This window comes from Agelaius phoeniceus, chromosome 16, assembly GCF_051311805.1.
Source record: "Agelaius phoeniceus isolate bAgePho1 chromosome 16, bAgePho1.hap1, whole genome shotgun sequence".
NCBI classification, from domain to species: Eukaryota; Metazoa; Chordata; class Aves; order Passeriformes; family Icteridae; genus Agelaius; species Agelaius phoeniceus.
The window spans coordinates 15095795-15123611 of record NC_135280.1 but is presented as its reverse complement, the minus strand read 5'-3'; the positions used below and the strand labels follow the sequence as shown (position 1 = coordinate 15123611).

At 57.6% G+C, this 27817-nt stretch overlaps 3 protein-coding genes across 6 annotated transcripts; 1 reads left to right on the top strand and 2 right to left on the bottom strand.

The window, feature by feature from the left end:
• Positions 1–173: 173 nt before the first annotated feature.
• On the bottom strand, positions 174–12778 carry SPSB3 (splA/ryanodine receptor domain and SOCS box containing 3). 3 transcript variants are annotated; one of them, XM_077186749.1, is made up of 7 exons: positions 12690–12778; positions 10209–10342; positions 5550–5730; positions 4242–4429; positions 2368–2470; positions 1453–1578; positions 174–1216 (listed from the first exon to the last, which is right to left on the bottom strand). In XM_077186749.1, the coding sequence occupies exons 1-7, from the start codon at positions 12742–12744 to the stop codon at positions 870–872; spliced, it is 1134 nt and encodes a 377-aa protein (XP_077042864.1). In that variant the 5' UTR covers positions 12745–12778; the 3' UTR covers positions 174–869. The 3 variants fall into 3 exon arrangements, with proteins under 3 accessions (XP_077042864.1, XP_077042865.1, XP_054499830.2); XM_077186750.1 differs by having other exon boundaries at positions 5550–5727; XM_054643855.2 differs by having other exon boundaries at positions 12626–12717.
• Positions 12779–13030: 252 nt separating this feature from the next.
• On the top strand, positions 13031–17485 carry NUBP2 (NUBP iron-sulfur cluster assembly factor 2, cytosolic). Of its 2 annotated transcripts, XM_054643862.2 has the most exons (7): positions 13031–13104; positions 14393–14511; positions 15065–15263; positions 15509–15663; positions 15811–15921; positions 16182–16251; positions 16800–17485. In XM_054643862.2, the coding sequence occupies exons 1-7, from the start codon at positions 13071–13073 to the stop codon at positions 16940–16942; spliced, it is 831 nt and encodes a 276-aa protein (XP_054499837.1). In that variant the 5' UTR covers positions 13031–13070; the 3' UTR covers positions 16943–17485. The 2 variants fall into 2 exon arrangements, with proteins under 2 accessions (XP_054499837.1, XP_054499839.1); XM_054643864.2 differs by lacking the exon at positions 15811–15921.
• A 1331-nt stretch (positions 17486–18816) lies between these two features.
• On the bottom strand, positions 18817–21259 carry IGFALS (insulin like growth factor binding protein acid labile subunit). Its single transcript, XM_077187053.1, has 2 exons — positions 21244–21259; positions 18817–20627 (listed from the first exon to the last, which is right to left on the bottom strand). Exons 1-2 carry the CDS (start codon positions 21257–21259, stop codon positions 18817–18819), a joined length of 1827 nt encoding a protein of 608 aa, XP_077043168.1.
• Positions 21260–27817: the final 6558 nt, after the last annotated feature.

Sequence of the window (27817 nt, the reverse complement as noted above, 5' to 3'; positions counted from 1 at the left end):
GGAGCACAAGAGCCCTGCACAGGGCAGAGACAAGGGCACCTCTGCTGCCTTCACCTCCTCCAGCTCTGACACACAACTGCTGCACCCAAAACTTCCCCTCCACGCTGCTGCCCAGGCTATTTTTGACAAGCACCTGCAGCCTCCTGCCTTCAAGGGCCCCAAGAGGAACACCAGACAGCTTCTACATTTATTAGTACAGTTTAACACAGTCTTGGACAGAGGAGAAGCAGCAGAAACCAACATGCAAAGCAATTAAAAGTCCCCAGGGGCTCGAGGAACAGCAGCCACAGCTCAGCTCCTGTACCTGCTCCCAGCAGGGACTCTGGGGGCCCTTTCCCTGCAGCTGCTGCTCCATCGTGCCCCAGAGCAGCACGAGGGCATGGCAGACACCAAACCTACACACACAGAGAGGAGAGGACGGGCTGGGATTGTGTCTCAGTGAGTCAGGTCTGTATCTGACTGGAATCCAGCATACTCCAACCAGGAGACTGCCTGACCATCCTGAGTGGGAAGGGAGCCATGAAGATTATCAAGTCCAACTCCTGTCATCAAGTCCAATTTCTTAAATGTTGTCTGTGCCAACAGGGAGAAGAGAGATCCTTTGGGAAGAGGTGCTGGCTTCCATAGCAAGTCAGGAGATGAAGCTCAGATATTTCACCACAAATTTCTTGTGTCAGAGCTGGCATCTCTTGGAGCCAGCAGCTCCTCTAAATGCCTGTGATGGATGTTGAGGCCAAAGATTTGCACAGCACTGGAGAAATCCTTGCCTACAGGTAGAAATGGATGTCCCCAGAAGGAAGAGGTGCATCAGGCTTGACTGGCCCTTGCAGACAACACAACAAACCCCACCCACGTGCTGTGCAGAGCCATTATGTCCTCCTGCACCTCTTCCTTTGGCAGGCCTCCGCATCCGAGCCGCACGAGCTGTCCGAGTCGCTCCCCGAGGATGAGGAGGAGGAAGGCTTCGACGTGCTATAGTTCATGCTCAAGACCCAGCCCAGTTTGTTGTGCAGCACCTGCTTGAGTCCTGGGGGCAGGGGCAGCACCTCCAGCGTGTCCACGTAGTCGGGCAGGAGCTGGCGCAGGCGGAAGCAGCACAGGTACTGCAGGGACGTGCGGCTGGCGCAGGACCGGATCACCTTCATGCTGCTCTTGGCCGCCGTCGAGCACACCATGGGGTAAAACTTCTTGTTCTGCAGCTTTGTGGCTGCCACCCCTGCCAGGGCACAGCACCAGGGAGGGCATGTTAGCTTAGACACAGGGATCTCCCCCTCCCACCTACCCCAAACCCATTAACTGCAAAGCTGTTGGGAAAAGCTTTCCAAAATCCCAATCTATTCAACAACAAACGTGATCTTCCTCCCACTCGCTTCACACCCTGGTCTTCTGCTTTCCCAGTGTTTTCTGCTGCAGCCAGACTCGAGTTGCTCCCACCCCATCCCTGGCTCTCACCTATGCACTTGCGGTTCTTGAAGAACGTGAGTGTCCCGTGCCACGTGTCCAAATGCACCCCAATAATGGAGCCTTGGCCAAACCTCGAGGAGAAGTTTGTTTTGTCCCCCTTGTGGTGCAGCAGTCCTGAAAACACACCCAAAAAATGGAAAACCTGCACTCCAGAAATTCATCCCAACTCCCATGCTGCTGGTACAGCCTCGCTCAGTGCCAAAAACATCCCTGCATTTCTGACCCCTGCCCTCCCATTCCAGGGTAGCTGGAGGAAAGGCAAAACTGAGGTTTTACAACTCCAGAGCACAGGGAGCAGCACTGAAACCCCAAAGTGCTGATGTGACAGTAGTACCCTGGTGCCCTGGCAGGGCCCCACACCAGGTCTAAGGGCTCTGCAAAAAGTGGGCTGTGATGGTGTTTGCAGGGGTCTTAGGATGAGGGAAGAAATTGGAATGTTGACTCCATGTTTCAGAAGGCTGATTTATTATTTTATGATATATATTATATTAAAGCTATACTAAAAGAATAGAAGAAAGGATTTCATCAAAAGGCTAGCTAAGAATAGAAAAAGAATGATAACAAAAGTTTGTGACTGACCAAGACAGTCCAGACAGCTGGGCTGTGATTGGCCATTAATTAGAAACAACCACATGAGACCAATCCCAGATGCACCTGTTGCATTCCACAGCAGCAGATAACCATTGGTTACACTTTGTTTCTGAGGCCTCTCAGCTTCTCAGGAGAAAAAAATCCTAAGGAAAGGATTTTTCATGAAAGATGTCTGTGACAGTGGGCCAGGAGAGATGCTCCAAGGGCTGCGAGCTGCCAGCAGCTGCTCTGGTGTCCTTAACAAAGGGATTCACAGGCCTGGTGGCACCTCCTGTGCCACTGCTGCCCACCCAGCCACCCTGGCCGTGTTACCTGTGTAGGAGAGGCCCCAGCTGTCCTCGTCCTTGCCCAGCAGGCTGCAGAAGGTGTGCCGGTACTTGTCCAGGTTCACGTCCGACGTCCCAATCCCCACCATCTGCCAGGCAAAGCAGGGAGACAGAACACAAGCTCAGTGTCTTTTCAAGCAACAAGACACAACCAAGATTCCACCTCCAGTTCTTGGCTCAGCCCAAAACACCCAGAGGGGTTGGTGAAGCCAAGCTGGAGGTTTCAGGGTGGAACTGAAGGTTCCCAGCTCTGATTTCCTTTCCTGAGTGAGGAGGCACAGGTAAAATGCTGGAGAGGGTCCCTGTCCTGTTCACAGAGTCACAAAATGGTTTGAGTTTTAAGGGACTGTAAAGTGCATCTCATCCCACCTCTGCCATGGCAGGGACACCTTCCACTGTCCCAAGGTGCTCCAAGCCCTGCCCAGCCTGGCCTTGGGCACTGCCAGGGATCCAGGGGCAGCCCCAGCTGCTCTGGGCACCCTGTGCCAGGGCCTGCCCACCCTCCCAGGGAACAATTCCTAATTCCCAATATCCCATCCAGCCCTGCCCTCTGGCAGTGGGAGCCATTCCCTGTGTCCTGTCCCTCCATGCCTTGTCCCCTCTCCCTCTCCAGCTCTCCTGGAGCCCCTTCAGGCCCTGCAAGGGGCTCTGAGGTGGCCCTGGAGCCTTCTCCTCTCCAGGTGAGCACCCCCAGCTCTGCCAGCCTGGCTCCAGAGCAGAGGGGCTCCAGCCCTGGGGCATCTCCATGAGCTCCCCTGGACTCTCTCCAGCAGCTCCACATCCTTCCTGTGCTGGGCCCCAGATGTGAAGGCAGCTCTGCAGGTGGGGTCTCACCTGAGGGGACAGAATCCCTCCCTCCTGCTGCCCACACTGGGGTCTCAGCCCAGTCCAGGGGGGTTCTGGGTCCTCATGGCCAGGCCATGTCCAGTTCTTATCCTCCAAGACTCCATGTCCTTCTCCCAGGGCTGCTCTTGCTCCAATCCCTGCCCAGCCTGGACTGGTGCTTGGGATTGCCCTGACCCAGGTGCGGCACTGGCTCTTGGGCCTTGTTCAACTTTTTTCCCATGGCCCCACCTCTCCAGGCTGTCCAGATCTCTCTGGATGCCCCATCCCTGTCCTCCAGGTGTCACCTCCCCACACAGCTGGGTGTCAGCTCCAGTCTGGCCGAGGGTGCCCTGATCCCACTGTCCATGTCCCCAGCAGAGATGTGAAACATCTGGTCCCAGTGCCAGCCCCTGAGCAATGTCACTCGTCACTGGTCTCTGTCAACTCCCAACTCTTTGCATGTGATCATCCAGACAATTCCATACCCACCAAGTGGTCCCTCTGTCAAATCCAGGTTAGAGACAAGGATGCCATGCAAGACAGCAACAAAGGCTTTGCACAAGTTCAGGTGGATGAGGTCAGTTCCTCTTCCCCCCTCCACACACACTGCAAGCCCATCACAGGAGGCCACTGAATCCCTTAGACATGATGGATGTCATCAATCACATCCACTCTGTCCATGTGCCTTTGCATAGCTTCCAAAAGGATCTGCTCCATGTTTGCCAGGCCCAGAGGTGACACTGGTCAGCCTGTACTTCCCTAGATCTTCCTTATTTCCCTTTCTTAAAATGGGGGTTATGTTTCCTCTTTTCCAGTCACTGGGAACTTCACCAGGCTGCCACAGCTTCTCCAATATGACAGAGAGTGGCTAAGCCACTTCATCCACCAGACCCTCAGATCCCAGGGATGCATCTCATCAGCTCCCCATGGACTTGTGCACTTCCAGACAGCCTCAAACCTCATCTGCCATGGTGGAACCTCATCCTGCCAGCCCCTGTCCAAACTCCTGGGCATTTCTGCATGCCCCACACGTACCATGTCAGTGCCATACACCGGGGAGGTCATCTTGATCTCCCAGAAGTGCTGGCCCTCTGCCAGCTCCTTGTTGCCGCGGATGGCGGCCGTGCCACAGCTGTACTCCATGTGGAAGTTCACCTTGCGGTTGTCACACGTCAGCAGCGTGGCCGTTGACTTGTTCAGGTCATCCCACACCCAGTCAAAATCTGTTGAGGAAGCACAGAGGGGACAAGGATGGGCAAAGACCCTCAGGGAATGAGCCTCAAGCCAAAGCACAGGCAGATGTTTGTTTTGAAGGCCTGTTAGTGGGTTTGTTTCTATTTCTCTTATTCTTTAAGAGGATAAATCTTAAGCTGTGCACATCAGAGGACGGCTTGAGGCCTGAACTACTCTGCAGTGTCCCACCAGGGATGGATCAGTGCTCCAATGTCAGCATTCACCAGGCCAAATTTTGGCTGACATGGGCAGAGCCTCCCTTCTCCCCACACTCCTCCTGGGATCAAGGGGTGGCTCTGTCCTGCCACAGGCTCTCCCCCAGCCCAAGCCCACCCTGTGCTCTGAGCCAGGCACCCTGCCAGCCCCTGCAGGGATCAGGAGGGCCCTAAGCAGGGCAGTGTTTCACTGGGGCCTAAGCTGGATCGGAAAGCAGGTCCCAGGGGTTAGCGCTGACGCCGAGCCAGCATCAGCCCTGAGCCTGAAACACGACAGCAGGCAGGGGCTGGTAATCCTCCTGTGCCTCAGGATGTAAACAAAGGGATGCTAGGACAGGAACAGGACACTGCAGGGGACCCCTGTAGCAGGCCCAGGGCCTGCAATGCCACCATGGCATTCAGGAGCCTAAATAGGAAATGCCTAGTCATGATGACTGGACCTTAGAAGCCCCTCTCCCACCCCCAGGCATTTGCTTATCTCTCTGTAAGACTATAGGTAGGTCACTTTCCTTGACCCTTACTATTGGACAATTTCTACAACCCCTGTACCCTATATAAAGGGCTACTTTTGCCCAGCTCAGCAGAAGAGCTGTCCCTCAGAACCTTCACAGAAGATTCAATAAAGACATGGCTGTGGAACCTCACACAGCCTTCTCCTCTCTCTCCCTGCATCTGCCTAAGTCACCTAGCAAGCGAAGAGCTGAAATGACAAAATGAGCTGATAACCACTAGAGCTGATATCACCTAAGCTTGCTAAGGTAGCCTGCAGCTGGGAGCTGCTTGGGAACTCAGGCTGTGCTGAACAGGACTGTGCCATCCAGACCTGCTGCAGCCCACTGGGGACACCCCAAAACCCAGCAGAGGCCGCATTGTTCCCCCATCCCCAGCCCCTTACACTCGTCCTCCTCGCCGCAGCGGCAGTCACGGACACGGTGCAGGGCGTGCAGGCTGGAGCAGTAGGGAGCTTCACTCTGGTTCTCACAGTTGCAGTAGGACTCTCCAGTCACAGGGATGGCACTCGGGATGGAGGGAGACAGGGAGGAGAACTCTGGCTCTGAATCCGAGTCGCTGTGCTGCTGGGGAGAACAGGAATGCTCAGTCCTGGGGAGAACAGGAATGCTCACTGCTGGGGAGAACTGGAATGCTCAGTCCTGGGGAGAACTGGAATGCTCACTGCTGGGGAGAACTGGAATGCTCACTGCTCCTGGGCAGAACAGGAATGCTCACTGCTCCTGGGGAGAACAGGAACGCTCACTGCTGCTGGGGAGAACAGGAATGCTCACTGCTCCTGGGGAGAACGGGAATGCTCACTGCTCCTGGGGAGAACGGGAATGCTCACTGCTCCTGGGGAGAACGGGAATGCTCACTGCTCCTGGACAGAACAGGAACGCTCACTGCTCCTGGGCAGAACAGGAACGCTCACTGCTCCTGGGGAGAACCACTGCATGGGAGAACAGGAACGCTCACTGCTCCTGGGGAGAACAGGCACGCTCACTGCTCCTGGGGAGAACAGGAATGCTCACTGCTGCTGGGGAGAACAGGAATGCTCACTGCTCCTGGGGAGAACAGGAATGCTCACTGCTCCTGGGGAGAACATGAATGCTCACTGCTCCTGGGGAGAACAGGAACGCTCACTGCTCCTGGGGAGAACTGGAACGCTCACTGCTCCTGGGGAGAACAGGAATGCTCACTGCTCCTGGGGAGAACAGGAATGCTCACTGCTCCTGGGGAGAACAGGAATGCTCACTGCTCCTGGGGAGAACAGGAATGCTCACTGCTCCTGGGGAGAACATGAATGCTCACTGCTCCTGGGGAGAACAGGAACGCTCACTGCTCCTGGGGAGAACTGGAACGCTCACTGCTCCTGGGGAGAACTGGAACGCTCACTGCTCCTGGGGAGAACAGGAATGCTCACTGCTCCTGGGGAGAACTGGAATGCTCACTGCTCCTGGGGAGAACTGGAATGCTCACTGCTGCTGGGGAGAACGGGAATGCTCACTGCTCCTGGGGAGAACGGGAATGCTCACTGCTGCTGGGCAGAACAGGAATGCTCACTGCTGCTGGGGAGAACAGGAATGCTCACTGCTGCTGGGGAGAACAGGAATGCTCACTGCTGCTGGGCAGAACAGGAATGCTCACTGCTGCTGGGCAGAACAGGAATGCTCACTGCTGCTGGGGAGAACAGGAACGCTCACTGCTGCTGGGGAGAACAGGAATGCTCACTGCTCCTGGGCAGAACAGGAATGCTCACTGCTGAGCAGAACAGGAACGCTCACTGCTCCTGGGGAGAACAGGAACGCTCACTGCTGCTGGGGAGAACAGGAAGGCTCACTGCTGCTGGGGAGAACAGGAATGCTCACTGCTCCTGGGCAGAACAGGAATGCTCACTGCTGAGCAGAACAGGAACGCTCACTGCTCCTGGGGAGAACAGGAACGCTCACTGCTCCTGGGGAGAACGGGAATGCTCACTGCTCCTGGGGAGAACGGGAATGCTCACTGCTCCTGGGGAGAACGGGAATGCTCACTGCTCCTGGGGAGAACGGGAACGCTCACTGCTCCTGGGGAGAACGGGAACGCTCACTGCTCCTGGGGAGAACTGGAATGCTCACTGCTCCTGGGGAGAACTGGAACACTCACTGCTCCTGGGGAGAACTGGAATGCTCACTGCTCCTGGGGAGAACTGGAATGCTCACTGCTCCTGGGGAGAACAGGAATGCTCACTCCTGGGTACCCTGGCAATGACAGCTGGGCTGGCAGAGCTCCCTGAGGGCTCTGCTGAACATCCCCAGGCTCATGTCACACACGAGAGGCTGTGCCCATGGAATCACCCTGCTCTGGGACATGGATAGTGCCTGCTGAGCCTCAGGGACCTCTCAGCACTCTGCAGTGCAGGTACATCCTGCGTGCCTGCCAGGGACATGGAGCTCTCCCAGCAGGGTGACAGCCCAAGTCTGGAACACACACATTCTGAAGGAAATTCTGTGCTAAAGCTTTGGCACTCACCAGGCCAGTTCCAGCCATAGCAGAGCTGAGCACTGCTCTGGAGAGGCTGTGAAGAGGCTGGGAGGCACAGGAGGAGAAGGGAGAGGGGGCAGAACAAAGGGAGCCAGGTGAGCAGCATGGCTGCAGCTCCTCAGGCCAGCGCTGCAGACAGGCCGACAGACACAGGGCAGGGTTAAAGGGCTTTTGTTTATTTTCATAAACACAAAAACCTGATTTACTGTTCCCCAGTGCCAAGAGACCACAGTGATCCTGGACTGGACACAGTGAGAGCCACAGCCCAGTTTCACTCATGTGTTATGGGGTTGCCTAAGGGATTCTCTTATCACAGGTTGCAGAGTTACTCTAGGTTTATGTGCTGCTCAGGGGTACCTGCTTGTTATTCACCACCATAGACAGGGGCATTTAATGACAAAAATCCTTTAAATTGATGTTCTTGCAGCTTTTTTAAACAGGGAATTGAAACTGCTGGGGCTTACATACATACTGCCCTGGCCTGTTCTGGCCTGCAGACCCAAGAGCTTGGGTTCTGTCTTTCCTAACTTCTAACTTTCCCAAGTACTGCTGCCTAGAAATCCTGTCAGTCCCATGACTGCAGAGACAGAAAACTGCTCATTTTCTGGGAGCACAGTGCCTGGGTTTGAACACTGTGCTCTGGCAGAGCCTCCTGGCTTCCATGTGGCTCTGAAGCTCCTGGAGCAGCTCCTTGTGCTCCCACCACTGCACAGGGAACTCAGCTCACACACTCAAGGATTAGGAAAATAGAGAAGGATGGCAGAAGTGAATCAGTCACTCCTTGCACTGTTTCACTCTCGCTCTCCCTGCTGTGTTCCCATCTCCAGCACACCTGGACCAGGTTCAGAAGTGAGGTTCACATTGCAGAGCAGGAAATGTGAGGAAATTTTAGTCTGCAGACACTGCCCTGCAACCTCCACCACCACTCCAAGCCCCTCACAGGCCAGGAGGGATCACAGCCAGCCTGATTAGGGAACTGATCCACTTCAAACACTTATCTAGAGCCCTGCTTCAAAAAAAAAATTTATAAAAATATGGAAGGGCTTCACAGCTGGCCTGCAAGCAAAGCTGAGTTAATAGAACAAATAACAAATGATGATTTTCAGGTGTATCCATAGCAAAGAAGAAGACAAGGCCATCAGCATAGAAACAGATTAGAAAAGATACATGAAAATTTTTGTGTGCATAAGTAGATGTGTATATGTGCCTTATTAAATTTCTGTAAAACTTTTGCCAATTATATTGACGCTAATTGCTTTGCACCAATGAATACACTAAGTTATTGTGATGTAGTTAATGACTTCAGATCAGGCTTTGTTAAGAGTACATAAGCTATAGAACATGCAAAATAAAAACTTTTTGCTTCCTGGACCCTGATCAGGTGTGGATGTCACGTCCAACCTAACAATAACATTAAAATGCTGTATGTACTTTCTGTATAACATACCTATTCTATGATTGAAAAAGTTTTTAGTTTAGTATCAATATTGACCATTACTGAATCTTTCCTGCTTTTGGCCAGTTCAGACTGGGTATCAGGGGCAGGAAAACAGCCCCTGTTGTAGGGGGATAGAATAAAGAAAATAAAGATAGTGTAGAAAGTGATCTTACCCCTGGGCCAATTATCAAAGATTAGGAGCAGGCCTGACTTTAACAGGCTGCACTGTAAGCAATGGGAAGAAGAGTGCTATAAAAGAGTGGGGTGGCTGGGTGAGAAGGGAACTGGGGTCACTTGGCTGCTTTAAGAAGAAAGAGTCAGTGCTCAGAGGAGATGCCCATGAGAAAACACTAAGAAGGTGTAGGAGCATCAGGGGATAGGATGGTCAGGACAGACACAGAGATCTCTGCAGCCAGGTCATGGAACTTGGGGTTCATTGCAAAGGGCCTGGGGGCAGGGCCCTGCTGGGAGCTGGCAGCCACAGCTCAGAGCAGGACTGAGAGAGGAGAGGGGGAGAGAGGATGAGAGGGTAAGAGAGCAAGAGGGTAAGAGCGTGAGGGAGTAAAAAAGGTAAGAGAGTAAAAAGGGTAAGAGAGCAAAGTTCCCATTACAATACAATAAATTTTCTTCTATATTGAATATTTTAATTCTCACTAACTAATCTAGTACAATATACAAATCCTATAGCATTTACATACAGCCTATAAGAATCACTACATTACCACACTGTGTTACATTTTAAACCCTAAAAACTCCTCTTTGGGCCCCTTCTGCCAAGCTGTAGGGTCTGCTCTGACCCCTGGACCTGCCTGCAAGCAGAGGGTGTTGTTTCATCAGAAGGGGATCACCTTCAGCTGGCCATGCCATTGTTTTCCAGTTGTTCAGTAACTGAGGTATCTCAAAGCTTACTTTCATTTCAATCTCACTTATAGTTTCTATATTCTCAAAATCTTTTGCCAGACAATCCTATTTATAAGGCTTTCCCATTTCATCTTCCCCAACAGAAGGTATGAAACTTTTGTGATAAGGAGACAAGAGCATGGAACCCCTGCAATGAGATGCCAGCCCCCAGTGGCACCCAGATCCCCCAGCCCAGCCTACCTGGCCGTCGGAGTCGTAGCCCCAGCCCCGTGCCCCGGCCCGGCCGTCGGCCTCGCGCCGCACCCCGCTCAGGACGAAGCGCCAGGCCCGGCTGCTCCGCGGGCGCCGCGCCATGCTGCCCCCACGCAGGTAGGCTGGGGAGGGAACACAGGGTTACACTGCTGCCACACCTCTGCCACGCTTCTGTCACCTCCCCGGGTCACCAAACACCCCAGGGGAACGGCACAAGATCAGTCAACCAAAGGAAGCTCCGTGCACATGAAGAGCCTCTGCACACTTCAACCTCTTTCTCCACCCAGGGGCAACTCCTCCCTGAGCCAGGGTTCAGCTGGCCCCAGGAACGCTCCCAATATCCAGCTGTGGTGGCAGCAGCTGTCCCTCTGCAGGAACTGTATCCAGCAGCCACCTCCCACCTGGCCTGAGGAGCTTCAGGGCTGTCAGAATCACAGAGTCCTTTGGGTGGGAAGGACCTTCAAGCTCATCTGGTTCCACCCCCTGCCATGGGCAGGAACACATTCCACTGTCCCAGGCTACTCCAAGACACAGCCTCCCTACTGCCCAGTGACCCTCCAGCAGCTGTCCTGGCTCCTGCCCCAGCCCCTGCAGCCTGGCTGTCTCCAGGGGAGGGTGTCCACCTGCAGCTGCCCTCTGATGGAAGACTTTGCTCTCAGTGCTTGGAGAGGAAGAGAAACCACTTTCCTGCTCACTGGAAGGAAACCAGGGTTGTGACAGACCTGTCCCAACTTGCCTCAAGGACAACAGGCAGAAGGGAAGTGATGTCTCAAGTTTTGGCTTTTCTGTTTTTCAGATTCTGCACTGCTTTAGTATGCACTTCTGAACTTTGTATTAGGGGATGGTGAGCGCTCTTCACAGAGTAGGGAGACTAAACAATTCCTTCTCTAGCTGGGATCAAGGACAAATGATCCAAATCTCAGGCCCCAGAGCACAAACAATGTGGGTTGAAGAGGGAAAAACAAGCAGGAGGGGACTGCATGGGCTGGAGCTGTAACTGGACAATTAACTCCAATATGCAAATGGAGCAGAACTCATAAAAGTGAGAGACCCCATGACCAGTCGTGCATTTTGTGACCATTTTGGTTCACATTGGGTGCAGCCCTGGCTGGGCTCTTGTGCTGCCCAAGGTGGATCCATTGAGGCCTTCTAATAAATCCCTACTTTATTCTTTAACTCTGCCCAGTCTCTGTTCTAGGGCAGCCTGCACAAGGCATCAAGGGAAGGGCTGCAAACTCTGGGGTCTGGGCACACAGCAGCCTCAAGCCTTGATCCCAGCTCTTTCTGCAGCTGGAGCTGCAGGAGTTTCCTTTCTGTCCTTCCAGGGTCAGGGCTTGCAAGAGGAGAAGAACAACCCAAGACTCTGGCAGGTGTGGAAGCGACAATTCTAGCAGTAGAAACCCTTCTCCAGCTTTGCTGAGCACCCACGGCAGCCCAGAAGAGCTGCCCTGCTCCCCCAGGCCCTCACTAAGGCTTAGAGCCAGCACAGAGATCCCAGCACCAACGGTGTAGTCAGACATGGAATCGTTATGGCTGGAAAAGATCTCCTCGATCAACGAGTCCAACCATTCCCTCAGCACTGCCAAGGCCACCATGGAACCATGTCCCCAGGTGCCACAACCACACAGTTTGTAAATCCCTGAAGGGATGGCGACCCCACCACTGCCCTGTACAGCAGTGCCAGGGCCTGACCACCCTTTCATGAAGGAAATTTCCAATAACCAACCTAATCCTCCCCTGGCACAGCTTGGGGCCGTGTCCCTTTGTCCTGTCCCTGTTCCCTGGGAGCAGAGCCCGACCCCTCAGCTGTCCCCTCTTGTCAGGAGCTGTGCAGAGCCACAAGGTCCCCCCTGAGCCTCCTTTTCTCCAGGCTGAGCCCCTTTCCAGCTCTCTCAGCCCCTCCTGGTGCTCCAGCCCCTTCCCCACCCCTGTTCTCTTCTCTAGACACGCTCGAGCCCCTCGTGTCCTGCCTGACTGGAACTGCCCCAGGACCGGAGCTGTCTCAGCAATGCCAGCAGAGGGGCCGGTCCCTGTCCCGCTCCTGCTGTCACAGCAGCGCTGTCACCAAGAGCCGCTCACCCCTGCGGGGCTCAGGGCTCCCTGAGGCCTTTCCGGGGACCCGCGGCGCTGCTGCGGCGTTACCCGCACAGCCCCGGGCACCGAGCGGCGCGGGGGGACCACGGCGGGGGGCCCGGCCCGGCTCGGCCCGGCTCCCGGGCCGCGGAGACAGCGGCTCCACCGAGGGCGGGCACCGAGGCCGGCTGTCCCGGCAGCGGAGGCCGCCGGACAGGGCAGGGCCAGGCCAGGCCACGGCGCTTGGGTCGCACAACCAGGCCCGCCCTCAGCCAAACCCCAAGCCCAGCTCTCACCTCCAGCCCAGCCCGTTCCCCGAGCCCCCGGCCCACCTGCCCAGCCCGGCCCGATCCGGCCCGGCACTGCCCCGGCCTGGCCCGCGGCGCTCTGACCTACTTTCCTCTCCCGGGACATAAACAATCCGCTCCCGGCACCGCCCCCGGGCGCCCATTGGCTGCGGCCGCGCCGCGCCCCTTCGCCATTTGCTGCACCCTCTGTCACTCACAGGCGGAGGGGGACGAAGGAGGCGGGGTCTGGGGGAGCCTGGCTCTATTGGGTGCCCCGTGTGCCAATCGCCAGAGAGCGGCGCCATTGGGCGGCCGCTCGCGAAGGGAAAGCACTAAGCTCATTGGCTGATGCGTAGGGAGCTCGAGAAGCGGATTGGCTGTAAAGCCCTGGAGGGCGGGTTGTCCGGTGAAAGTGCAGCTTTCGATTGGACACAGCACCTGTCAGTCTAAGGGGGAGGGGCCATGGGCCGGAGGAAGACGGAAGCGGGTGATGAGGGGAGGCAACATGGAGGAGACGGCCGGGGGTGAGCGGCGGGGAGGCCGTGGCTGGGGTGAATCGGGATTCGGGGTCTCGGCCTGGGGGGCCCTACCCGCTTCTCGGGGGACGTCCCAGCCGGAATGGTCGGGCCTAGCGGGGGGTCAAGACCCGGCTCTGCGGAGTTCCGAGGTGCTCGGGCCGAGCCGGTGCCACGGTGTTCGGCCCCACTCCTGGTGACGGGCGCTCCGGGCCGGGCCGGGCTCCCGTAGGCAGCGGGCACTGCTGATCGGGAGGTGGCGCTGAGCCTTGCCCGAGGTCCGGGCCCGGCTCCCGCGGCAGACAGCGCCGAGTGAGCGGGCCCGGCGCGGGCTGCCGCTGTCACCGGGCGGTGTCCCGGGCGCGCCTCGCTGCGGGGTCCCGGCTGCCCTCCCCGGGCCCCTTCTCCCCCCCTCCCCTTTGCGGGCCCGTGGCTTTTACCGTCGGCGGAGCTGCTGATGAGCTCTGCCATGGTCCGTGCGGGCTCCATGCCGTCGGTGAGGGCCAGCCCCGGCGCGTTGAGTCCGTGCCCGGAACGCTGCCCCGGGCGGGCGGGCGGGCGGCGTTCGCCGGCTGTGGCTGGAGCGGCCCGGCCGCCCCCTGTGCTGCCTCGGGCCGGGGGCTCCGATCCCGTCAGCTCCTGCTCCGGGGAGCTGAGCCCGAAGCAGAGCCGGGAGCGCTGACAGCACAGCGGGGAATGCGGGGAGGGCTGGAGAGGAGCAGGGGCCGGCAGGAAGCGACTGGTGTGGCACGGAGGGAGGAAACGCCAAGGGCCTGAGCTCACCATCAGCCTCGGGTCATAGCCCTGCTGAGCCTCACGAGCCCCGTGCGTGTTTATTGCTCTGCTGCCCAATTTCCACTTAGGTCATCTGGACCAGCCTTTGCTCCCCACACACGGTGTTTATTGCCATTGTTGCCTTTGTCCCTGTTCTGATGACAATAAGCCTGTGGCACGTCCACCTCTTCTTTCCCACTACCTTACACTGAGGGCAGAGCTCAGCAGGGCTGCAGCTCCTTCTGAGGGGCAGCTCTGATCTCTGGGACAGGGAATGGCTGGAGGGTCAGGGTGGATATCAGGAAAGGTTCTTCCCCCAGAGGGTGCTGGGCACTGCCCAGGCTCCCCAGGGAATGGGCACAGCCCCGAGGCTGCCAGAGCTCCAGGAGAGCTTGGATAGCGCTTCCAGGGATGCCCAGGGTGGGATTGTTGGGGTGTCTGTGCAGGGCCAGGAGCTGCCCTGGGTGATCCCTGGGGTCCCTCCCCCCTGAGGATATCCCATGGCTCTGTGGTACCCCTGCAGAGAGAGCCAACCTGGCCGGGGTGCGGCACATCGTGCTGGTGCTGTCGGGGAAGGGCGGCGTTGGGAAGAGCACCCTCTCCACCGAGCTGGCCCTGGCGCTGCGGCACGCTGGCAAGAGGGTGAGTGAGCCCTTGGGGTGCTGAGCTCTGCCTTGTCCTTTCCTGCCCTCAGCTGGGCTGGATTATGCCCACCCTTTCCATGTGGGTGTCCTTGGTGGGCAGTGTGTGGATTCTCTGTGAAAATGCAATTTGTGATAGTGTGATCCAGTTCAGGTAATGCAGTTCATTTCTCTTTTGTCTATTTTATTAAACCACCCAATATTTAGTGTTGAAATTGGCACTGGGACATAAATTGGCTGCTTTGTGGTGTCACCATCACTCCCTCTGTGGGGTGAAGTGGGTGAGCTCAAGGACTCTTAAAATGGGGAAAAAAAGGAAATGTGTGGGCAGGAGACAGACTGAATTCCCTGAGGACCTTTTTAAAGGCTCTGTGCAGCCTGTGCCACTTGGGTTCTGGTATAAAGCACTTAGAAACACCCAGGGGATGCTCCTTGGGGAGCAGGAGGTCAGGAGGGATATGAAATTTAAAGCATTTGTGTTCCAAATGCGGCTGTTGTGGAAGCGGGGTGGCCGGGGGCTCTGAGCCCCCCTGAAGGGCTGTGCCTGTCCCCAGGTGGGGATCCTGGACGTGGACCTGTGTGGCCCCAGCATCCCACGCATGCTGAGGGTGCAGGACAGTGCTGTGCACCAGTGTGACAGCGGCTGGGTCCCCGTCTTCGTGGGCCAGGACAAGGCCATCGCCCTCATGTCCATCGGCTTCCTGCTGGAGCGGCCCGACGACGCCGTGGTGTGGAGGGGACCCAAGAAAAACGGTAACACTGGGGCTTGCTGCTGGGAGAACCTCCTGTGAGCCCTCCTGCAGAGGGTATTCCTTGGGGGAATGAAGCTCCTGTTCCACAAGGATGGCTTGAAGTCGCTCAGATGGGGACAGTGCAGCTGCAGCACATGTTTTGCTGACAGACAGCCTTGTCCCCTCTCCCTGTCCCACGGCTCCCAAGCCGCCTGCTGAAGCCAGTTGTGGTTTGGGGTTTTTTATCTGTCCCTTTTATTTCCACAGCTTTGATCAAACAGTTTGTCACCGACGTGGCCTGGGGGGAGCTGGACTTCCTCATCGTGGACACGCCACCGGGCACGTCTGACGAGCACATCTCCACCGTGGAGGCCTTGAGGCCCCACCAGCTGCTCGGGGCAGTCCTGGTCACAACCCCTCAGGTGGGACACGGGGCTGGAATTCCTGGCAGAGGGGAAAATGCACCCCAGCTTTGCACAGGGCTGTCTGTGGATGCCTGTTGTACACATGTGCTCTGGAGGCACAGTCAGGGTGGCCAGAGGGATCCCCAACTGCTGCTGTTCCCCCAGGCTGTGTCCGTGGGGGATGTGAGGCGGGAGCTGACGTTCTGCAGGAAGGCAGGGCTGCACATCCTCGGCATCGTGGAGAACATGAGCGGCTTCGTGTGCCCCCACTGCTCTGTGAGCTCTCCTGACCTTACTGTGCAGCCTTGGGGCTGCTCTGGGCCCTTCCTTGGGGTGCTGGGGTGGAGAATTGGGAAATGCCACGAGCGTGATGCTGTGAGCCAGCTTTGGGCTCTGCTGTGCTGAGGAGAGGGGCAGGGCACAGGGAATGCCTGGGGCTGCAGGGTAGAGAGGAGCTGGCCCTGCTCAGGGCTGGCAGCTCCTGCCCTGTCACACAGGGCTCTGGCCTTCCTAACTCACTCCTCTTCCTCCCTCAGGAATGCACAAACATCTTCTCCAAAGGGGGAGGCGAGGAGCTGGCCAAGCATGCTGGGGTGCCCTTTCTGGGTGAGTGGGCTCTGCAGCACAGCTCTGCTCAGGGCTGGTCTTGTGATGCTCTGGGAGGGCTGAGCACAAAGAAGGAACATCCCAGGGGCAGGTGGGCTGGGCTGGGAGCTGAGCTGAGGTTTGTGCTTTGCTTCTCTGCCATCCAAACTCCTCACAGTGGGCCCCTGGCCCTGCTGGGGCAGAGGTGGTGGTGCCAGCAGCCTGCTCTGACTGCTGACATCATGGTGACAGTGTAAACAGGCCTGGGGCTGCATGAGAGCCATGTTGGAATGTCTGGAACCTTCCTGAGAAATGGGGGCTGAGGGCTGAGCCCTGTCCCTGGACAGGGCTGGGATCAGGTGGGAGGGCCCCTCTCATGAAGCACCGGTGTGGGGTGGGGTCTTGGAGCCAGAGGAAGTGGTTGCAGGTGAGAATGATCTCCTGGAGAGCCCAGGGAGGGCAGTGGTGGCTCTTCCCCACCATTTTCCCTGGAGTTGACTGTGGCAGTGTGTGTTTTATCCCTGGGCCCTGCAGGGAGCGAGCTCTCACTCTCCCTCCCTGTCCCACAGGCTGTGTCCCCCTGGACCCCCAGCTCAGCCAGAGCTTGGAAGAAGGCAGAGACTTCATCCAAGAGTTTCCCAAGAGCTCTGCCTTCCCTGCCCTGACTCACATTGCCCAGCAGATCTTGGATACATCACAGAGGAGCTCCTGAGGAGGGTGTGGAGCTGGACTGGTGCCAGACTGGCAGCCCCAGCAGCAGGGAGGGGATGCAGGAACTGTTCAACTCAAACTGGGGTGTGAGGGGGGAGCACAGATTCCTGCTGCTGCTGACAGTCCCAGAGGGAAGAAGCCACATTCCCTCAGACTCAAAGAGACTCGAGCTGCAGTCCAGTGCTGTTCTTCCCTGAGCATTCCCACATGGCTCTGACCACCTGGATCATGGCTCCATGTGCTGCTGCCTTCTCCTGCTGCCCCTGCATGATGGATCACACAGGGCTTGCCTCAGTGCCTGGCTCGTGCTGGGTGCTCCCATCTGGAGCCAGGCCAGGCTCTGAGCTCAGAATTCTCGGCTCTCTGGTTCCTGATGGACCATGAGGGCACAGCACAGCCTGGGCTGGGCTGAGCAAACCCCTTCAGGAGCTGTCTGGGAGCTGCATCCCATCGTGCTGGGAAGGAACCCTTGGGCCTGCTGGGCTTCTGTGACTCAGGAATATTTTTCTAGGTTCCAGGCAGTAAACCCTTTTCTTAAAATGCACGTCTGCAAAGTTCTGTTTTTCCATGGCTTCAGACCTCACTGTATCTCTGAATCTTGGCCCTTCACATACATCAAGGTGTTTCCTGCTGTTGCCTGGTTTCCTTGCTGGAATTCAGTTAAATGTCTCCTATAACAGCATCAGGATCCAGCCTGTCCCTTGCCTTGCTGTGAGCCAGCCCTGGCAGCCCTTCATGGAGCTGTTCTCCAGCCCCAGCCTGGAGCTCCTCTGTGTCCCCAGCTGGTTCCTGCTCCTTTCACTTCCCAGTGTCCTGTTCCCTGCACCTCTTCCCATGGACTCCTGCTCCCATGGGAGCTGCCCTCCTCTTGCAGGCTTGAGTTAAGCTGGGGAAGCAGTGAAGGTGGTGGCCTTGCATCTCATCTCCCTCCCTCCTGGACTCTGAGCCCCTCCTGCCTGCCTCCCTCTCTGCCTTTGGGACTCCCCCTCACTGAGGTTTTGGGAAGACAGGGAAATCCTGGATTTCCACTGAGGACACTGGATTCCAGCAGGCAGGAGCAGGAGCAGCACCCAGCCCTACTCCCGCTGCACAAGGACCCACACCCGAGCAGCTTTCCCCTCATCCCCTCAGGCAATTTTCCAGGAAAATTTTGTCTGACCTTTGGACACTTATCTGGGATTTGGAGAGCTGGGCAGTAGCTGCAATCTGTCAGGGCTGTTGGCTTCTGTGGGATAGCTGGGCATTTCTTGCTCCCTCCCTGGGAACAGCCAACCCCCCCCAAGGCTTGCAGGCAATGCTGGGAGCCCCCTGGGAGCCTGAATCCCTCACCCTGAGGGGCTCTGGGGAGAAATCCTGGCCGTGGGCAGCACGAGCTTTGGAAAAAACATAACTTACAAGGTGGGTTGCAATAGCTCCAAAGGTTTATTTGTCTGCTGCCATTTATCAGGTGAGCAACGAGCGGCTTTCTGTGCCCTGCCTACACCTGCTGCTGCAAGGAATCATTGCAGCAAGTCCTCTGCCCCTTCCCTAAGCTTGGGGGGGGCTTTTTTTCCTGTTCCACGGCAGGAAAACGCTTTGTTTTGTCTCATAAAAGTCCTGGCCTGGGCAGGGCTGCCCCTTGCTGTGGCTGCAGCGCTGGGGGTGCAGCATTCCCCCATCCAGAGATTCTCCTGCTGGGAGCTGGGAGCAACCATGCTCTGCCCTGGGGGCTGCTATTTAAATATGAAAGGACTGAAATACTCAGTTTGAAGCCCAGGGGGGCTGGTGCCCATCCAGCACCTTCTGAGCCAGGTGCTGTTGGAGGTGGTGGCAAATCTGTGCTCTGGCTGGGGTGGCACAGGGCCGGGATGAGGTCCCTGGGAGGGCCAGCCCAGCTCAGCAGTGAGCAAAGCTCTCCTGGGCAGTGTCCCGCAGGTCCAGCCCCGCCAGGCCCGGGGGCTGCAGGCAGGTGAGGTTGTTGTAGGTGTAGATGGGGACGTGGCTGTCGTCCCCCTCGGCCACCGACTGCACGAAGCGCGGCACCACGGCCGGGTGCTGCAGGGAGAAGTCCCGCAGGCCCTTCAGGGAGCAGTTGCAGTGCCAGTTGTTGCCCCCCAGCCACAGCTGCTCCAGGGTGAAGGGAGGGCACAGGAACGACACCGAGAAAGTCTCCAGGGAGTTGTTCCTCAGGCTGAGGTACCGCAGGTTGGCCAGGGGGGAGATGATGCTGTTGTCCAGTGTCTCCAGCTGGTTGTGGGACAGGTCGAGCCAGAAGAGTCTCTGGAGAGGGCTGAAGGTGTCCTGGGAGATCTCCAGGAGCTGGTTGGAGGAGAGGAAGAGGTACTCCAGGTTGCTCAGCCCCGTGAAGAGCCGGGGCGAGAGGTGGCTCAGCCTGTTGTGCTTCAGGTCGAGCTCCAGGAGCTCGTGCAGTTCGCTGAAGCTCTGGTCCTCGATCAGGGAGATGCTGTTGTGCTGCAGGAAGAGGCGCCGCAGGCTGGAGAGCCCGGAGAAGGTGTTGGCCCGGATCCTGCCCACGCAGCTGTGCTCCAGGTGGAGGCTGTGCAGCTTGGTGACCCCCTTGAAGACAAAGTCGGGCAGCACCTTGATGCAGTTGGCGGACAAGTGCATCACGGCCACGTTGTGCAGCCCCAGGAAGGCGCCGGCCCTGATGTCCTGCAGCTGGTTGTTGTTGAGGCTCAGCACCTCCAGCTGGCCCAGCCCCTCGAAGGTCCTTTCCGCCAGGCCCCGGATCCGGTTGTGGCCCAGCTGCAGCTCCTCCAGGAACTGCAGGTCCTTGAAGGTCCTGGGCCTCAGGCCGGCGATGGAGTTGGTGGAGAGGCGCAGCACGTGCAGGCTCAGCAGCCCCAGGAAGGTGTCCTCGTAGAGCTGGACCAGGCGGTTGTGGGACAGGTCCAGCCACCGCAGCGACTTCATGCCCATGAAGGCACGGGGGGCGATGGCGTTGATCTGGTTGTGGTTCAGGTACAGCTTCTGCAGCTTCTGCAGCTTGACAAAGATGTTGATCTTGATGCCCTTGAGCGCGTTCCCGCTCAAGTCCAGCTCCTTCAGCTCGGTGAGGCTGCAGAAGAGCTGGTGCTGGAGGTAGGGCAGCTTGTTGCCAGCCAGGATCAGCTCCCTCAGGTTGGGCAGGTCGTGGAACACCTTGTCAGGCAGCACCACCAGCGAGTTCCAGCCCAGGTTCAGGTACCAGAGGTTGGAGAGCCCAGCAAAGAGCCCTTCCTCCACCTTGCTGAAGTGGTTGTTGTTGAGGCTGAGGGACACGAGGTTCTGCGTGTGCAGGAAGGTGTGCGGGGCCAGGTGCCTGAGGCGGTTGCGCTCCAGGTGCAGGTGGTAGAGGCTGCGCAGCCCGTGGAAGGCGTGCTGCTCCACAGAGCCCAGCTGGCTGCTCTGCAGGTCCAGGAAGTCCAGGGCTGACAAATTCCTGAAGGCTGCGGCCGGCAGCAGCGTGAAGTTGTTGCCGTCCAGCCACAGCGCTTTGGCGTTGTGGGGCACGTCCTCGGGCAGGCGGCTCAGGTTGCGGCCGCTGCAGAACACGTTCAGCTCCTCGCTGTAATCGTCCAGGCTGCAGGCGCAGGGGCTGGGGCACCGCAGGCCCTCCCCGTCCCCCCCGTCCTTCGGGGGGTCCCCACCGAGGGGCTGCGAGGCCCTGGCCAGCAGCAGGGCCAGGGGGAGCAGGAGGGGGATGCCTGCTGGGGACCGAGGGGACAGCGTCAGTGCAGGGCTGTGGGTGCTCTGAGGGACCCCGCTTGGGACCCCCCTGGGACGACTTGGGACCCTCCCTTGGGACCCCCCTTGAGACCCCCCGGGACCCCTTGGTGGTGTCCACACTGCCGGGACTGGGGTGCATAAAGGGGTCGGTCCCGGTCCTGCAGCTGCAGGGGTTTCAGAGGTTGGATCCCCTGGGAAACGGTCCAAGATCACCCCCCACTGCTGCACAGCTGTGACCCCTCGGATGCAGGGACCCCCCGAAATTCATCCCCATATTGCAGCGGGAGCCTCTCTCTTTCATGGGGAAAGGCCCCCAGACCCCTGTCCCCGTTCCTCCCCGGTGCCCCTGGACTCGCTGGGCACCGGAGGGTCCCGGTACCGGTGCCGGTGCCGCGGTCCCTGCCCATCCCCGCACTCCCATCCACGTTTGGGCTCTGCCCTGTAGCCCCCCCAGGCAGCTCGGGGCCCCCCAAAATGTCTGATTAGCAGCGGAGGAGGAGCAGAGCAAAGGGTGCCTGGAGCCCGGGCAGAGCTCCAGTGTGTCCCCCCCGGTCCCTGCGTGTCCCCCAGCCCGAGGGGCAGCTCCAGCCTCACCTTTGCCTGCGCTCATGGCGGCGGGCAGGGCAGGGCAGGGCTCCCGCTCCGCTCTCCGGCCCCTCGCACTGCGCAGGGATGGATGGAGCAACCACCTTGACGCCTGTCCAGGCACCCGCCCGGCCGGGCTTAACCCCACTGCTGCTGGAGCCCGGGCACCGGGACGGGCTCCTGGGGACTGCCCTGAGGGCAGCTCGGGGCAAGGGTACAGAGCGAGATGTCCAGGAGCCTGATGGGGTCCTGCAGAGGGGGGTCCTGCCAGAGATGGGGTTTGTGTGGGCTTTGAGCCTGCAGGGAGGAATGGGGCAACCTCGGAGGGTGTCCCAGCACCGTGCCCTGAGCTCCTGAGCAGCAGCACTGACCCCTCCCTGCCCTGCCGTGCTGGGGATGCCCTGGGATGAGCCCTGGCAGTGGCTCCTCACTTTCCATCAGGACACAACAACCACACGCTGGGGCTTGGAGCATCCACAGGACACAGGGATTGAAGGTTTGGGGATCAGCCTTAGTGCAGGATGGGCTGAAACACCCGAGGGTTTATGGTGATGCAAGTGGGAAATGAGTTGGGGAAAGGGGAAAAACTCTTCCCTGTGTGGCACTAAAACCCTCGGGGCAGAACCCTCAGCCCCTCCTGGGCATTTTCCCATTTTCCCTCCTGTCTTGCCTGGTGTGGGGATGGTGCTGGCAGCTCTCCACCCTGCTCTGCCCAGTGCTTCTGTGCCCAAGGGGAAACTGAGAGCAAAGGCAGGGTCCCCCTGGTGGGGTGGTGGCTCTGGGGGTCCCCTGCTCCTCTGGCAGCCCCCAGGCAGTGGGATGAGGGCGGGTGATGCTCCAGGGCTGGCAGATGACACTCTGCCCTGGCAGCTCATCAAAACCAGCCCGGGGAGGCACTGACCTCATCCTGTGTCTCAGGTTATTTCCCCACCAGGCTCCAACACGGCTCTGTGGAATCTTTTACCAGTTTCCAGGAAAGAAATAGAAAGAAAAAGCCCCAGCAAGAGGAGCCCTGTGGCCAGATAGAAAAGCCATGGCTGAACCTTCCCCTGTGCCTCCTCTCTGGAGATGCACCAGGCTGGCCCCACTGACATCCAGGACCAGCAATCTCTGCCCTGCAGTTGCTTTTCCCAGCCCTGGTTCCCCCAGGCTGCTTTGGGAGGAGCAGGGATTCCCTCCCCACCATTCCCACACCATGGCACCTCACCATGCTCCCACCTTGCCCCTTCCCCTGGGAGCCTGCCACCTCCCCAGCTCCTCACCAGGCACTGCCATGCCCATGGAAAGGAGCTGCAGAGACAAATCCAGGCTCCAGCCTTGCCACCCAACTTTCCCACAGGCTCTGCTTTCCCTCTTCCCTTTTGGCCCTGAGTGGAATCCTCCTCCCCCTCTATTTTAATCCTGTCTTCTGGGAATTTATAGATCAGGAGGGAGAAATGAGGCATAGGGATACATGCACCCACTAATAGGCACTGAGCACATATTGACACAAGGTGTAATCAATCTGGAAGCTAAAAAGAGCTGAACCAGCACAGGTCAGCCAGCCAAAACCCACAAAACCTCGTTGGAAAGTTTAAACAAGCCCTGCTTGCAGCTGGGAGCAGGTTCATCCCTGCCTCCAGCAGCCCTCCCCAGGGAAATATCAAATGAGATGCAATGGGGAAATAAGGAGGGGAAATAAGGAAATCCCTCCCCAGAGTGGCTGTGCTGCAGGGAGGAGCTGGACCCATGTCCACCTTTAGAGCTCCTTGAGGCAGCTCCTCCAGGCCTGTCTGCACCCCAGACCCCCCTGACAGCCTGGGCTCCAGGTGTGGCAGGAGCTGCTGGGACCCTGCAGCTGCACCCCGGGCCCCCCATGTGCCCACAGCTCCCCAGGCACCCTGGGGCCCTGGCTGTGGGTCCTGCTCCCTCCCAGCGTGTCCCTGGCCATGGGGACCCCTGTGGGATCCCCCCATCACTGCAGCTCCAGCAATGAACTCCCAGCCCCGAGCAAAGTCTGAGCCCCTCCCCTGGTTGCCATGGAGAAGGCTGTAATGGTATTAGGGACAGCAGCAAAATCCTTTAAAAGTCGTTTTTAAACCTATTTAAACTCTAAGGAATCATTTACCTTCCCCAGCAGCTCCTGCAGTCCCTCCCCAGGGAGCTGCCCAGGCCCTTTGGGTGGGACATGCCACCAGCTGTCCCTGCTGTCCCTGCTCTGTCCCCAGGCTGGCTGGGCTGGGGAGGGGACAGTGCTGGGCCAAATCTGCTCTGGGACCCGGCAGGGCCCCAGCAGGCAGGGTGAGTGACCAGGGACACTCTGCAGGGGCAGCAGCACCCAAGGAGCCCTGGGGAGCAGGGAGGTGACACGTGTGGCACTCAGCACTAACAGCTGAGTTAGGGAGTATTTTTAGCAAATCTTGCCAAATATTGTCCCTGTCTGGAGGAGAGCATCTCGTGTTGCCAGGGTAACCAGTGCTCCTCGTTCAGGACCAAAAACGTGTCCCAGAGAGAGGGGAGGGGTGACAGTGACACCAGCACCATACGGTGGTGCCAACCTCCTGGGGACACCACAGGGACCCAGCCCCAGGAGTGGCACCGTGCCTGCTGCTCACCCACGTTTCTGGTCACCCTGCTCCTGGAGATGGGCACTGGGGAGTGGTGGCAGCTGCTGGTGAAGGTCCCCATGGGCATCTCTGAGAGCCCCCTGCTGCCCTGCCAGGGCTGCAGAGCCTCCTGTGGGAGCTGGGAAAGGTGCCCAGTGCCCTGGCAGCTCCAGGGATGCCAGCTCTGCCCTCCTGGCCCACGTGGCCATCGTGCCACCAGCACCTGCCTGGCCAAACTGGTTGGACTGGAGAGGTGAGGATGTCCCCAAGATGTGACTCGGGCAGGTCAGGGCCATTGCTGGGGGCAAAGATGGGGAAATTCCCAAACACTGAGGTGTGGGGAAAGAAGGGCCCTGGGAGCGGGGATTTGGGGTGCAGGGAAGGGCAGGGGAGCAGCGGCTGTCAGAGTGGAACCAGGTGGGGAGAGCAGAGGGAAGGGAGGCACCACCGTGCCCAGCCCACCCTGAGGGCAGTGCCAGGGTGGGCAGGGACAGGGGAGAGGTGCTCTCCATGTGCCAGCTCAGTTCTGCAGACCCGGGCACAGAGGGAGCAGCCCGGACCTCGGGGTGCCTGAGGGAGGGATGGGGTGGGAGGGGGGCAGGGGGAGCAGAGCTGAGGGACAGGGTGGGAGGGTGGCAGAGGGAGCAGAGCTTTACCCCTGAGGGATGGTGAGAAAATGGCAGAGGGAGTAGAGCTTTCCTCCTGAGGGACAGGGTGAGAAGATGGCAGAGGGAGTAGAGCTTTCCTCCTGAGGGACAGTGGGAGAGTGGCAGAGGGAGCAGAGCTTTCCTCCTGAGGGATGGTGAGAAAATGGCAGAGGGAGCAGAGCTTTACCCCTGAGGGATGGTGAGAAAATGGCAGAGGGAGTAGAGCTTTCCTCCTGAGGGACAGGGTGAGAAGATGGCAGAGGGAGCAGAGCTTTCCTCCTGAGGGACAGTGAGAAAGTGGCAGAGGGAGCAGAGCTTTCCCCCTGAGGGACAGTGGGAGAGTGGCAGAGGGAGCAGAGCTTTCCTCCTGAGGGACAGTGAGAAAGTGGCAGAGGGAGCAGAGCTTTCCTCCTGGCCCAGATCCCAGCCCCACCCCATCCTCCCTGCCCGCCCCATCCCAAGTCTCCCCCCAGCCCTGCAGAGAAGCATCTGGAGGTGCCAGGGGGTGACAGTTGGGATGTGGGGTGGCAGTGGGTGCTGGCAGCCTGTCCGACTGCCATCCCTTGTCTGACCCAGGATGGGACATCTGAGGGGCATTCCTTATCTCAAAGTTTCCATAGAAACACATCCCGTGTAAACCTCCTATCCAACCCCAAAAACTCTCTCCAAATCCATTTCCCACAGCACCCACAAACCCAGCATCCCTGGGCTGCACCCCAGATTGGGCAGGGCAGGGAGAGGATTCCCCATGAGCCCTCCCGAGCACACAAACACCCCCAGGAGGGGATCCCGGGACAGGGCACACCTGGCTGGGCCAGAGCAGACCCAGAGGGGACCCTGGAGGTGGTTGGGGGCTGGAAGAACCTTTGCTGTTCTTCTGAGGGAGCTGAGAGAGGTCCTGCAGCTCCCTCCTCCTCTCCCTTCCTCAGGCCCCAGGGGGAGCTGGGGCTGTCCAGCCTGGAGAATCCCTTGTGGCAGCCTCAGGCCTTGGAAGTGACACAGAAAAGCTTTTCCTCAAGCCAGGAGAAACGGTGGTGACTTTAAACTGGAACAGGGTGGATTTAGTTGGATATAAAGAGAAAATGTGCTGGGGGGGATCTGTGGGTGCCCAGGGATTCCCCATCCCTGGGGCAGTGAGGCTCGGGCACCCCCAGTGTGAAAAACGCCAATCACTTGGTTTCTTAAAATTTTCAAAGTTTAACAGTAATAAAATGGTTATAAAAATAGTAATACAATTAGAGTAATAATAATTTGGACAATTAGAATTAGGACAATATGAGACAATAAATACAAAGAGTTATGGACATCCATGTACCTTTTTTGGGCAGCAGGAGCCCGAAAAAGGACCCACGTTAACAGAGGATTAACCCTTAAAAACAACAGCCTGTTGCATATTCATACACTTCATACATGATGCATAAATTCCATTCAAACACAGGATTCTGTCTGGTCATCCTCAACTTCTTCCTCTGAATCCTAACAGCGCCTTCAAGGTGGGAAGAAGTTCGTATCTCCTGATAATGGAGCAATAAATTCTTTTTCTCTGAAAGATTCAGGTGTCCTGTGGCTGCTACCTCGCTGCAAGTCCTTTCTTTAAAAAAATATCCTACATAGCACAGTTCCTATTTTAACATTTTTTATAACCTAAAACTATATTTAACACAGTACTTAAGAGAATTAATGCAGCATTACTTTCTAACACAACACATATAATATTCTAATTATATATTATATAATATTTATATTATATTATATTATATTATATTATATTATATTATATTATATATAAATATATATTACACAATTATATAATATAAATATATTATATATTATATAAAATTCTAATTATATTATTATATATTATATAATATTTTAATATTTGCGAAAAGCCAATCATAAAATACACATTTTCGCATCCCGGGGGTGCAGAGGGCGTCCCGGGGGGCGTCTGGCGGATCCGGGCTCGGGCTCCCTTTGCTGCCGCTGGAAGCCAGATGGAGCCATCACTGCGCTGAGCCCGTGCGGCTCTGCCGGGAGCTGCTCCCCTGCTCCGCCCGGGGGTCCCCTGGGGGGCACAGGGCCGTGTGTGACCCTGCCAGGGCCGGAGGAGAGGGGACAACGAGCAGCGGGCGCCCCAAAGCCTCCCCGGAGCTCCCTGGGTTTAGGAGCGGTTCCATCTCCTAAAGCCGCGCTCCCGGGGCTGGGTTTAAGGTGAACCTGCCAAGGAGAGTGAAACCCCTCAGGGCAGAGCCGGGATTTGGCCGTGGTTTAATCCGGAGTGGTGCTGGAGATTCAGTGACACCCCAAAACTTCATTTCTCAGCCCCAATCTGCTTTTTGTGCTGTTGCCCGGCACAAAATTGGCTTTGTATTCCCAGCCCCTGGGAAAAGTGGTCGCTGTCATTCCTGGTGCCGGTAGCACACCTGGTACACAGGTTTTTATTGCATAATTAACGCCGTGCTTGCATCTGTTAATTGCCGTTAATTGGAGCGGGCTCGCTGCGGCTCCGGGAGCAGCAGTGGGATGGGGGGGGGGGGGGGGGGGGCTGTTCCCCCCCAAATCAGGGGGTCCGGGACAGATCGCGGGGCTGTGGGGCGGGGGTGCCCATGCCTGGGGTGCCCATGTGGGGCTGGGACCCCCCCGGGACGGAGCTGCTGCTGCTCGGCTCCGCCGTGCCCAGAGCCGTGGGCAGGGTGTGAATCGGGCTGGGGCTGGGTGTGAAGAGACTGTGAATTCTCATCAGCACTTCCATTACCTTAATAAAATTACTTCAGGTCTGTTAAGTTCTTTTGCAGCAAAACAAGCTGTAATTGCACGGTTTGCTGGCTTCTCCTTGCCCTGAGCCCCCCGAAGTGCTCAGCCCCGGCCCTGCCCTCTGCCCACCCTCTCTGGGGGCTCCCCCAGCAGCCTGGGACAGGTGAGGAGCTCTGCTCGTCATGGAGCTCTGAGGATGGCCCCTCTCCCTCCCATCTGCTGAGCTCTGACAGATCCTGAGGAGTTATTCAGAGCTTTGGGCTTTTTTGAACATTATATTGTCAAAGCTTTTTTTTCTGTGGGAGACAGATTATTACCTAAACTCACCCACTCTCCAGAAATAGCAGCAATAATAAGCCTGAAATGAGGAGATTAAGAACTGGAATTCATTTTAGAATCATGGAAGAGTTGGAGTTGGAAGTGCCCTCTGAAGGTCTCCCAGTCCATCTGGTTTCACCCCTTTCAAGGTTTTCCAGGTTATCCACTCCGTTACCCTCACTCAGACCCTGGAGATTCTCCAAACACTTTTAGTTGTGGGATTTGTCCCATTCCAGCCTGGAAGGTCCCAGTTTGGAGCCAGCAGCAGCCCCCAGACCA